The sequence below is a fragment of the Taudactylus pleione genome, unplaced genomic scaffold (assembly GCF_031769625.1).
Source record: "Taudactylus pleione unplaced genomic scaffold, aTauple2 ptg000807l, whole genome shotgun sequence".
NCBI classification, from domain to species: domain Eukaryota; kingdom Metazoa; phylum Chordata; class Amphibia; order Anura; family Myobatrachidae; genus Taudactylus; species Taudactylus pleione.
This window is the reverse complement of record NW_028285209.1, coordinates 408,815-421,699: the sequence shown is the minus strand read 5'-3', so window position 1 is coordinate 421,699 and position 12,885 is coordinate 408,815. Positions and strand designations below refer to the sequence as shown.

The 12,885-nt window shown below is 53.8% G+C and overlaps 1 protein-coding gene and 1 pseudogene across 2 annotated transcripts in view; both read left to right on the top strand.

The window, feature by feature from the left end:
• LOC148474852 (dnaJ homolog subfamily C member 5-like) overlaps positions 1–3,714 on the top strand; it is a 32,883-nt pseudogene extending 29,169 nt beyond the window's left edge. The window contains exon 6 of the transcript XR_015872846.1: positions 2,163–3,714. The product of XR_015872846.1 is annotated as a dnaJ homolog subfamily C member 5-like (transcript). The remainder of the gene's footprint in view (positions 1–2,162) is intronic.
• Positions 3,715–9,491: 5,777 nt separating this feature from the next.
• The window catches only part of TRIM54 (tripartite motif containing 54), a 96,290-nt gene continuing 92,896 nt past the window's right edge, over positions 9,492–12,885 (top strand). The window contains exon 1 of the mRNA XM_088458095.1: positions 9,492–9,861. Within this exon, the coding sequence (XP_088314221.1) occupies positions 9,694–9,861 (168 nt within the window). The 5' untranslated portion in view covers positions 9,492–9,693. The remainder of the gene's footprint in view (positions 9,862–12,885) is intronic.

Sequence of the window (12,885 nt, the reverse complement as noted above, 5' to 3'; positions counted from 1 at the left end):
CCCATTACACTGCCCAGACCTGTATCTGTGCTGTATGTGAGGAGATGCCAGCCTCTCCCATTACACTGCCCAGACCTGTATCTGTGCTGTATGTGAGGAGATGCCAGCCTCTCCCATTACACTGCACAGACATGTATCTATGCTGTATGTGAGGAGACGCCGGTCTCTCCTGCTCCCATTACACTGCCCAGACATGTATCTGTGCTGTATGTGAGGAGATGCCGGCCTCTCCCATTACACTGCCCAGACATGTATCTGTGGTGTATGTGAGGAGACGCCGGTCTCTCCCATTACACTGCCCAGACATGTATCTGTGCTGTATGTCAGGAGACGCCGGTCTCTCCTGCTCCCATTACACTGCCCAGACATGTATCTGTGCTGTATGTGAGGAGACGCCGGTCTCTCCCATTACACTGCCCAGACATGTATCTATGCTGTATGTGAGGAGACGCCGGTCTCTCCTGCTCCCGTTACACTGCCCAGACATGTATCTGTGCTGTATGTGAGGAGATGCCGGTCTCTCCTGCTCCCATTACACTGCCCAGACATGTATCTGTGCTGTATGTGAGGAGATGCCGGTCTCTCCCATTACACTGCCCAGACATGTATCTATGCTGTATGTCAGCTGTATGTGAGGAGACGCCGGTCTCTCCAATTACACTGACCAGACATGTATCTGTGCTGTATGTGAGGAGATGCCGGTCTCTCCTGCTCCCATTACACTGCCCAGACATGTATCTATGTTGTATGTGAGGAGACGCCGGTCTCTCCAATTACACTGACCAGACATGTATCTGTGCTGTATGTGAGGAGACGCCGGTCTCTCCTGCTGCCATTACACTGCCCAGACCTGTATCTATGCTGTATGTGAGGAGACGCCGGTCTCTCCCATTACACTGCCCAGACATGTATCTATGCTGTATGTGAGGAGACACCGGTCTCTCCTGCTCCCGTCACACTGCCCAGACATGTATCTATGCTGTATGTGAGGAGACACCGGTCTCTCCTGCTCCCGTCACACTGCCCAGACATGTATCTATGCTGTATGTGAGGAGACGCCGGTCTCTCCTGCTCCTATTACACTGCCCAGACATGTATCTATGCTGTATGTGAGGAGACACCGGTCTCTCCCGCTCCCGTCACACTGCCCAGACATGTATCTATGCTGTATGTGAGGAGACGCCAGTCTCTCCCATTACACTGCCCAGACATGTATCTATGTTGTATGTGAGGAGACGCCGGTCTCTCCTGCTGCCATTACACTGCCCAGACCTGTATCTATGCTGTATGTGAGGAGACGCCGGTCTCTCCCATTACACTGCCCAGACATGTATCTATGCTGTATGTGAGGAGACACCGGTCTCTCCTGCTCCCGTCACACTGCCCAGACATGTATCTATGCTGTATGTGAGGAGACACCGGTCTCTCCTGCTCCCGTCACACTGCCCAGACATGTATCTATGCTGTATGTGAGGAGACGCCGGTCTCTCCTGCTCCTATTACACTGCCCAGACATGTATCTATGCTGTATGTGAGGAGACACCGGTCTCTCCCGCTCCCGTCACACTGCCCAGACATGTATCTATGCTGTATGTGAGGAGACGCCAGTCTCTCCCATTACACTGCCCAGACATGTATCTATGTTGTATGTGAGGAGACGCCGGTCTCTCCTGCTCCCGTCACACTGACCAGACCTGTATCTGTGCTGTATGTGAGGAGACGCCGGTCTCTCCCATTACACTGCCCAGACATGTATCTGTGGTGTATGTGTGGAGACGCCGGTCTCTCCTGCTCCCATTACACTGCCCAGACATGTATCTGTGCTGTATGTGAGGAGATGCCGGTCTCTCCTGCTCCCATTACACTGCCCAGACATGTATCTATGTTGTATGTGAGGAGACGCCGGTCTCTCCAATTACACTGACCAGACATGTATCTGTGCTGTATGTGAGGAGATGCCGGTCTCTCCTGCTCCCATTACACTGCCCAGACATGTATCCATGCTGTATGTGAGGAGACGCCGGTCTCTCTCATTACACTGCCCAGACATGTATCTATGCTGTATGTGAGGAGACGCCGGTCTCTCCTGCTCCCGTCTCCGCGCTATGAGCTATATCTTTGGTTATTGGCAGCGATTCTAATTTTCTTTTTATGTTCCACAGAATCCTGGCCCCGTGCGATTATCTGCATAGAAGCTGTTTCCTGTCACCTCTGAAGATTTCCTGCTCTTTGGGAGAAGGCGAGAGGTGTCCTAACAGCCAATAGCAGCTTCCACATTATTTCCGATCTTCTCTCCACGTCATGGAGAGGCCATAGAATAACCTCCTCACTCTCTAGCTCTTTTCATCTCTCATCGGACAAGGAGGATCAGGATGTGGTTACTCACAGCCATCGACGAGAGGAGGAGACGCAGCATAAGACTGAGATATTTCTGTACATCTCTACCAAAGAGTATCCTGTGTGCTCCTTCATTCCTGCCCCAGTGTGGGAGCGCCTCCTTGCCTTTCTGCATTGGATATTGTGTAGACCCTCACCACGGCAAATACTCTGCACCCCTGTATCCTCATCCGTCCCATGGGGAACCCAACGCAGACTCTGAGCCCCCTGTTCTCTCTTACCTTATGCAGAAGTGATCAGGGCTGCCGTGGAGCGCTTAGCTGTGGCCTCCTACACAGACCATCGTTCCCCTTCCCTGAATCACGTCTCACTCCCTCCTTCATCAGCTGCAGATAGCGGCAATGTGTGTACATGTCAGGACTTCATGCCAATCATTATATAGCGGCAGCACCTCGCTGTCCCTCTCACGCCCCTTCTCCTATGTCACTGGGACAGTATTATCGCACCCCTCTCCCTCAGCGGTGTATGGTCACCAGTAGCCACGCAGGTACAGAGACACGGTTAGAGGACAATAGTGCTTGTTTTCTAGATGACGTAACTGGGGTCCCCGGCATGTTGGGACAGCAATTCCTCAGTGTAAATACCTATCAGCGGCCTGTATTGGGGAAGGCTCAGCCGGGTCATTTTAATCATTTCTAGTATTGGACAAACCTTTGTTTTTAATCTTTATGGACCCTCCAGCTTGACTTCTGCTATTTCCTCTGAGGCCACTAGGACCCTGCTATAGACCACCAGCGTGTAGATCCATGGCTTTGCTGCTGGGGGCTGCTGATTCCTCGGCATTGCTGGTGATATGGAGAACATGAACCACAGATGGGCTGGAGATGAGCGTCCAACCTCTGCTACGCAGACCAGGCAGCAGCCATATTGCCATTAGGAGCCCAGTGTCCTGCGTCTCATTGCTACTCACAGACCGCATCCAATCGGCACTTTGGGGACTCTATGACTATGGAAGTAAAATGTTTTCAGCTGGTAATATTGTTTTGGTTTTGCCAAATTTCTCAGCTTTCACCAGCAACATGGATGTGACAACATATTGGTGAGAATAGCATGTGACCATGTACCGCACACTGGCGTCACGGTGTTCTGACCGCGCTCCGATGTGTATCCTGTACAGTACAAGACTGTGTTCTGACCGCGCTCCGATGTGTATCCTGTACACTACAACACTGTGTTCTGACCGCGTTCCGATATGTATCCTGCACAATACAACACTGTGTTCTGACCGCGCTCCGATGTGTACCCTGTACAGTACAACACTGTGTTCTGACCGTATAAACTGCAGGAGGGGTGTAATAAAGTGCCGCGCTCACCCAATGCCACACTTGTGTCTGTTCTTTCATACAGGTTGTGAAGCTGTACCTCTTATGTATGGTAGGTGTACCCCTCCCTCCGATTCAGGGGGTGCTGCGGGAATAGAACACAAGGAATACACATGTATAATCACAATTACTAGCCTTTAGCTGCATGCAGAATGTCTGTACCCCTCAGAGTTTGGGGTGCTTCTCAGTACATGTCACCATCTCAGGGAATGTTAGATGATCTAAAGCCGTTGAGAAATCTGGTTGTAGAGTTATGCTGTAATGTGGCCCCCGTGTAATAGCCTGTGATCTGCGAGCACCAGCGTGATCGGACAGACGGACGCACGTCTTAAAGGGCCAATTAGTTTTCTACCTCAGGGTCCTTAGGGATCCACAGGGATACCTTGGGGTATAGGTCTTGGCTCCAGCCATGGGCACCACAGAGTTAAAAGATGTCCTCCCAGGATGCACCGGGCCCCCTCCTATACCCCGCCCCCAGGCCAAGGCACCTCAGTTTCAGTAGGTGCCCGGCCGGGAGCTGGGTCATTGCAGAGGGGGGCTGTGTATAACAGCCCCTGAAGATCTTCAAGAGCGGTAGCATAGGACTGTCTAGTGGACGTCCATGCTACCGCTCCGACACCCCCGCCAGCGCCCACCACCGGTAGTGATCCGGGGAGTTCGGCGGGCTCTTGGGGGTTCCAGCTAGCGGTACCCCCGGGGGCCTTGGACTGTGGCCGGACCTACGGGGGGGCTACATAAGGTAAGCAGCGTGCGTCTGCGGTAGGCGCCCGCTGACTCACAGTCCGGCGTCCCCAGGGCTGGGGGCTCCATGGGTACGGCGGTAGTCACGCCTCCTGTTCTGGGAGTTCCGTGGCCGATAGTAATGCAGTGCCCCCCGCAACATATCCTTAATCAGGCTGACCCAGGTTTGTCTGATTCTGGGGTGCGGGGCTCTCAGCAGGATCCATCTAGACCTGCTAAAAGACCGTTATTGTCATATCCATCCACTCAGGATGATGAGGATGACGACTCGTCTGATTAGGGCGAAATTCTAGATTTGTCAGCCTCTGTCCCTACTTGAGGAGTGTCAGAGGCTAAGTCTAGTATTTACATTCCAGGCCTCATACGGGCATTCTGTGCGGCCATGGTAATTACTGACGACATCTTACCTGCAGCGCCTTCCCATGCTTATCTTAAAGAGGTTAAAGGAGCTGCAGCAGTTTTCCCTCTATCTGGTCAGCTAGTTGATCAAATGGAGGAGGCCTGGAAATCTCCGGGAGAAAGATTTCAACCTCACAAGCGTCTGGCTCGCACATATCCCTTTGCGGAAGATTACTTCACTAAATGGGAGTCTCCTCCTCAGGTGGATGCTCACGTGACGCGCTTAGTAAAGAGCGCAACTTTGCCTATTCCGTCTATGTCTTCTCTGACGGATACTACAGACCGTAAAGTGGAGGTGTGCCTAAAGTCCATCTATTCCCTTGCTGGAGGAGCATCTAGACCAGCTATGGCTGCCTGCTGGGTGGCCCAGGCTATGGAAAGGTGGGCGGACGCTTTGGAAGCATCATTTGCTTCTGAGGGTACCAGCGAACAGGTTGTGTTAGTGGGTAACCTTCGGGATTCCGCTACGTATGTTAACGAAGCAGCTTTGGATTTGAGCCTGCTTACTTCAAGGATTTCTGCGGCGGCTGTGGCCGCTTGACGCTCCTTGTGGTTACGTTCTTGGAGGGCGGACGCTGAATCCAAGAAAGGCTTGGAATGCTTACCCTACAATGGGCAGGTCCTGTTTGGACCAGCTTTGGATAAAATAGTGGACACGTTGGCAGCTGCCAAATCGGCATGTCTACCTTCAGCCCCGACTCCGTCTGGGTCTAAAAATCCGTCCTTTCGGCCCTATCGCCCTCCGGGAAAACCTAGGGTTCAGTCTTTTCCGAGACCTTCAGGTCCCAAAAAGTCAGCTAAGACCAAGAAGCAAGTTTGGAGTACCAGACGTCCAGCTGCCAAGCCGGACGACAAACCCTCATCCTGACAGTTTGGGCCTCCCCTTGGGGGATCCCAAGGTGGGAGGCCGACTTCTGCAATACGCCCAGTGTTGGTTCAAAACCACCACAGACACTTGGGTAAGGGAGGTGGTATCTCAGGGATATGCCCTCTCCTTCCGCAGAAGGCATCCTCATCAGTTCTTTGTAACAGCAGGTCCTTCAGATCCAACGAAGGCTCTAGCGATCCAAGAGTCGGTGCGTTCTATGCTTCAGATGGGAGTAATAGAACCTGTTCTGTTATCCCTGAGAGGGACCGGATATTACTCCAACCTTTTTCTGGTTCAAAAGCCAAATGGATCATACTGACCTATACTCAACCTCCAAGTCCCTGAACAAGTTTTTAAGGGTCCCTCGGTTCTGAATAGAGACTCTGCGTTCTATTGTTTTAGCTATGCAACCTGGGGATTTTATGGTGGCCCTGGATATTCAGGATGCTTACCTGCATATCCCCATTGCCAAGGTTCATCAGCGTTACCTCAGATTTACAGTGTCGGACCTCCATTACCAGTTTCAGGCTCTACCGTTTGGCCTTTCCACGGCTCCTCGGGTGTTCACAAAAGTAATGGCAGCAATGGCGGCAGACCTGTGGTTGCAGGGAGTTCGCCTGTTACCTTACTTGGACGACCTTCTGTTGTTGGCAGGGTCACCACAAGTCCTTTGCAGCCATCTACAACTGACAATATCAGTATTGCAGGCTCATGGCTGGATAGTGAATTGGAAGAAGTCCTCTCTAATTCCTTCTCAGAGAATGGTCCATCTCGGGGCATTGTTGGACTCTCAGCAACAGAGGATCTTCTTGACGGAGGAAAAGATAGCCCTGTTGCAGTCCAAGATACGCAATGTTCTAAGCAGTCGCCGAGTGTCTCTTCTCTCAGCGATGAAGTTACTGGGGTCCATGGTGTCAACGTTCGACATGGTGGAGTATGCCCAGTTCCATTCCAGGCCTCTACAAATGTTGATCCTGTCCAGATGGGACAGAAATCCCCGTCGAATAAAGACACAGATGATCAGGCTCACTCCGGAAGTGCGCCTGTCTTTGACGTGGTGGTTACAAAAGTCTCATCTCAGCAGGGGACGTCCGTTTTGGATCTCGGATTGGGTCCTTCTAACAACTGATGCCTGCCTTCGATGCTGGGGCGCTGTGACAGGCCTACACGTCTTCCAGGGCAGGTGGACGTCAGAGGAATCGGACCTGCCAATCAATATATTGGAAATTCGAGCAGTGTTCAAGGCGCTGCAGCATGCAAGACCGTTCCTGCTGGGGAAACCTGTACAGGTTCAGTCAGACAACGCCACCACGGTGGCTTACCTAAATCGTCAGGGAGGAACTCGAAGCCAAGCGGCTCTAAGGGAGGTGTCCCGTATTCTGACTTGGGCTGAAGGCAATCTTCCGGTCCTTTCGGCCGTCTTCATTCCGAGTGTGCTCAACTGGGAGGCAGACTTCCTCAGCCGCCACGATGTACACCCGGGGGAATGGTCTCTTCACCAGGAGGTGTTCCAACTCCTGGTGGACAAGTGGGGTCTTCCCGAAATAGACCTCATGGCCTCCAGACACAACCGCAAGCTGTGGGCGTACGGATCCCGAACATGAGACGCGGGAGCTCTCCTGGTGGACACTCTGTCGGCACGATGGAACTTCCAATTCGCGTACCTGTTTCCTCCATTCTCCCTGCTGCCTCGAGTAATTCGAAAGTTCAGGCAGGAAGGAGGCAAGAACCTGCTGGTAGCCCCTGCGTGGCCCAGAAGGAGTTGGTACTCTGATCTCCAGTGTCCATCCATCGACACGCCTTGGCTGTTACCTCAGAGGCCAGACCTATTGTCTCAGGGTCCTTGTCTCTACCCGGACCTGAGTCGGCTATCTTTGACGGCGTGGCTCTTGAGACTTCCCTCTTGAGGTCCAAGGGTTTCTCTAGAGCGGTGGTCAATACCATGTTACATGCTCAGCCGGCTTCAGCTAGAATTTACCACAGGGTGTGGCATACCTATTTTGAGTGGTGTCGCCCTAAAGCGTACGATCCTCATGAGTTTAGAATATCGAGAGTGTTGGCTTTCCTTCAGGCAGGCTTGGATTTAGGTCTACACCTTGCTTCACTGAGGGTGCATGTTTCGGCCCTGTCGGTTTTGTTTCAACGAAGGATTGCTACGCGGCCTGATATCCGTACCTTTATGCAGGGTGTCCTTCGCATCCAGCCTCCCTATGTCCATCCGGTAGCTCCATGGGATCTGGCTGTGGTCCTGAAGGCGCTACAGGATTCTCCATTTGAACCTTTGGGTTTGGTGGATCTGAAATGGCTTACTGCAAAAACAGTGCTCCTTTTGGCTATTGCTTCAGCCAGAAGGCTGTCGGATTTGGGGGCTCTTTCGTGTCGTCCCCCTTTTCTAATTTTTCAGTCTGATAGGGCGGTACTTCTTACCCGTCCCGAATTCCTTCCTAAAGTGGTGTCTAGTATCCACATTAACGAGGAAATTGTGGTCCCAGCCTTTAATTCATCTGATCTCTCAGCTGGTGAGGCTTCTTTTGGATGTGGTACGGGCTCTGCGGATTTACGTGGACCGTACTAGTTTTTTGAGAAAATCGGACTCTCTGTTTGTCCTATATGGATTTCATAAGAGGGGTTGGCCTGCCCATAAACAGACTTTGGCATGCTGGATCTGCATGGCGATCTCTGAGGCATACACTCATGAGGGACTTCCAGTGCCACCCTCTGTGAAAGCTCATTCTACAGATCTGTGGGACCTTCGTGGGCAGCTCGACGTGGCGCCTCAGCTCTTCAGCTTTGTAAGGCGACCACGTGGTCCTCTGTCCATACTTTCGTCAGGCATTACGTCTTTGACACATTTGCTTCTCAGGATGCTTCCTTCGGGCGGCGGGTTCTCCTCTCGGCACAGGAGCGTCCCCTCCCTTGAAGTATACTGCTTTGGGACATCCCCAAGGTATCCCTGTGGATCCCTAAGGACCCTGAGGTAGAAACAGGAGATATGGTAAGAACTTACCTTTGTTATCTCCGTTTCTACGAAGTCCTTAGGGTCCACAGGGCGCCCGCCCTGACGCCCTGTGCTTCCGTAGGGGGGTGTTCTGGTCACCAGTTTCTGTCTCCCTTTTCTATGAGAATGTGAATCTTGTGTGTTCCAGACTTTCTTCTTCCTTTTTTCCTCTCTCCCGGCCTATGGCTTGATACTAAAACTGAGGTGCCTTGGCCTGGGGTGGGGTATAGGAGGGGGCCCGGTGCATTCTGGGAGGGACATCTTTAACTCTGTGGTGCCAGTGGCTGGAGCCAAGCCCTATACCCCCAAGGTATCCCTGTGGACCCTAAGGACTTCATAGAAACAGAGATAACAAAAGTAAGTTCTTACCATATCTCCTGTTTTACCTTCAACCCAACCTGATTTTGCATTAAACCTCATAGCCACTTTAAATCTAGCGATTATATCCCCAAAAACACGTTGACGCCGGCAACCATGGGCTATTAGATTTGAGCATAAGAATTGTCAGGACCTGGCGTCACACATGGTAGCGCATGCTGGCATGGGAGGAGCTTGAGGCGGACATTCCTGCGGGTATGACGAGTGCTGGCGCTGTGCTCTCGGGATACGTGGACGTGTATTTGTTGTTCTGCATGTCATTGTGTGAGTCAGAATCACCTGCTGTGAATGACAGCTGCGGCCTCCCCCTCCCATCAATGTCTGTCCTTATCCCGGAGCTATAAATACATGTAGGAATGCCCCCCGGCCCCCTCCCGATACTGACTATTAACACTGTCCGGAGGGCAGCGCAGAGGGACTATGGACGTCATGTCTGGGACATTTTAATTCCCTGGGGGAGATAGGGGTTAGAGGTATCTCTTCCCATCCCAGAGGGTCCAGTATCAGACCTCCTGACGTTGGGAAAGCCTGTGGTCTCCTGGCCGAGGGTCCTGTGCAGAGAACTGCTCCGTGTCTTGTCCTGCAAAGTGATGAATTTTGCGGTGGGCTTTAAGTCTTTGGGGGGAGATACTCAGACCATGGACAACCTGGAAAAGCAGCTGATCTGCCCCATCTGCCTGGAGATGTTCACCAAGCCCGTAGTGATCCTGCCCTGCCAGCATAACCTGTGTCGCAAGTGTGCCAACGACATATTCCAGGTACGGTGTAGTGGCTTCATGTATCACCGTCTGTTCTGCCGGGATCAGGATCCGGTCATCCCTGAGATAGAGAGATGCTGTGTGTGTGGCCTTTATTTGGGGTAAATGTCCTGTGGCTCAAGGTCTGTCCATCGTGAGCGCTGTACTGTGCCCCCTGTGTGTCAGGGTTTATCCAACGTGAGAGCTGTACTGTGCCCCCCTGTGTCAGGGTTTATCCAATGTGAGAGCTGTACTGTGCCCCCGTGTGTCAGGGTTTATCCATCGTGAGCGCTGTACTGTGCCCCCATGTGTCAGGGTTTATCCAATGTGAGAGCTGTACTATGCCCCCGTGTGTCAGGGTTTATCCAACGTGAGAGCTGTACTGTGCCCCCGTGTGTCGGGGTTTATCCAACGTGAGAGCTGTACTGTGCCCCCGTGTGTCGGGGTTTATCCATCGTGAGCGCTGTACTGTGCCCCCGTGTGTCAGGGTCAGGGGTGTATCTAGTGATCCAAGCGCCCCTGGCAATGTAATGGACTGGCACCCCCCCCCCCTTTGCAGTACCCCCAATAGTAATCCCCCAGTAGTAGTCCCACCCTATACAGTGTCCCCAGTAGTAGTCCCCCCCCCCATACAGTGCCCCAAGTAGTAGTCCCCCTTGTACAGTGCCCCCAGTAGTAGTCCCCCTTGTACAGTGCCCCCCAGTAGTAGACCTCCCCTATCCAGTGCCCCCCAGTAGTAGTCCCCCCTGTACAGTGCCCACCAGTAGTAGTCCCCCCAGTAGTGGCCACCTCCCTATATTGGCCCCAGTAAACCCCCGTGTGTCAGGATCTAGCCATCGTGAACGCTGTACTGTGCCCCCGTGTGTCAGGGTTTATCCAACGTGAGAGCTGTACTGTGCCCCCGTGTGTCAGGGTTTATCCAACGTGAGAGCTGTACTGTGCCCCCGTGTGTCAGGGTTTATCCATCGTGAGAGCTGTACTGTGCCCCCGTGTGTCAGGGTTTATCCAACGTGAGAGCTGTACTGTGCCCCCGTGTGTCAGGATCTAGCCATCGTGAACGCTGTACTGTGCCCCCGTGTGTCAGGGTTTATCCAACGTGAGAGCTGTACTGTGCCCCCGTGTGTCAGGGTTTATCCAACGTGAGAGCTGTACTGTGCCCCCGTGTGTCAGGGTTTATCCAACGTGAGAGCTGTACTGTGCCCCCGTGTGTCAGGATCTAGCCATCGTGAACGCTGTACTGTGCCCCCGTGTGTCAGGGTTTATCCAATGTGAGAGCTGTACTGTGCCCCCGTGTGTCAGGATTTATCCAACGTGAGAGCTGTACTGTGCCCCCGTGTGTCAGGGTCAGGGGTGTATCTAGTGATCCAAGCGCCCCTGGCAATGTAATTGACCGGCACACCCCTTCCCCTATACAGTACCCCCAGTAGTAGTCCCCTCCCTCTCCAGTGCCCCCCCAGTAGTTGTCCCACCTGTACAGTGCCCCCAGTAGTGGCCACCTCCCTTAATTGCCCCCAGTAAACCCCCGTGTGTCGGGGTTTAACCAACGTGAGAGCTGTACTGTGCCCCCCCCCCCCCTCTGTGTTTATGCAGAGTGAGCGCTGTACGGTGCCCCCCCCCCCTGTGTTTATGCAGAGTGAGAGCTGTATGGTGCCTGTGTGTCTGAGCACTAGCCCCTGCCAGTATGCTCATTAATGAACCTTGCTTACCTACCTCCCAGCTAGTACTAGACCCTGCCACCATACACCCTAATAACTTCCTGTTTATATCTTTCCTATAGATGCTGCCACTATACTTCAAGTTCCCAGTTACACATTATTTTTGTGCCACCCCACACTCCTGCCATCTGCTGAGGTAATAAGAACCTCTGTGTGGGTGGGGGCACTCGATAAGGCTCTCTGTGGCAGGGTGGGCTTACTCCATCTGTGAGATATAATTAATAATTTTTACCATCGGTAAGATTCTGTCACTGTCTCCTACTGCATCACAAGCGGCTCCTGCACCGGCCCCTGGCACCCTGTACATTGGGGGGGGGGGGGGTGTGTGTGTGCGTGCGTGCAGTCACACTGTACATCGGGGCGTGTGTGCGTGCGGTCACACTGTACATCGGGGCGCGCGTGCGGTCACACTGTACATCGGGGCGCGCGTGCGGTCACACTGTACATCGGGGCGCGCGTGCGGTCACACTGTACATCGGGGCGCGTGTGTGCGTGCGGTCACACTGTACATCGGGGCGTGTGTGTGCGTGCGTGCGGTCACACTGTACATCGGGGCGTGTGCGTGCGGTCACACTGTACATCGGGGCGTGTGTGCGTGCGGTCACACTACATCGGGGCGTGTGCGTGCGGTCACACTGTACATCGGGGCGTGTGTGCGCGTGCGGTCACACTGTACATCGGGGCGTGTGTGTGCGTGCTGTCACACTGTACATCGGGGCGTGTGCGTGCGGTCACACTGTACATCGGGGCGTGTGCGTGCGGTCACACTGTACATCGGGGCGTGTGTGCGTGCGGTCACTGTACATCGGGGCGCGTGTGTGCGTGCGGTCACACTACATCGGGGCGCGCGTGCGGTCACACTGTACATCGGGGCGCGCGTGCGGTCACACTGTACATCGGGGCGCGTGTGCGGTCACACTGTACATCTGGGCGCGTGTGCGCGTGCGGTCACACTGTACATCGGGGCGTGCGTGCGGTCACACTACATCGGGGCGCGCGTGCGGTCACACTGTACATCGGGGCGTGTGTGTGTGCGTGCGGTCACACTGTACATCGGGGCGTGTGTGTGTGCGTGCGGTCACACTGTACATCGGGCGTGTGTGCGGTCACACTGTACATCGGGGCGGGCGTGCGTGCGGTCACACTGTACATCGGGGCTGGCGTGCGTGCGGTCACACTGTACATCGGGGCGTGCGTGCGGTCACACTGTACATTGGGGCGTGTGTGCGTGCGGTCACACTGTACATTGGGGCGTGTGTGCGTGCGGTCACACTGTACATTGGGGCGTGTGTGCGTGCGGTCACACTGTACATCGGGGCGTGTGTGCGTG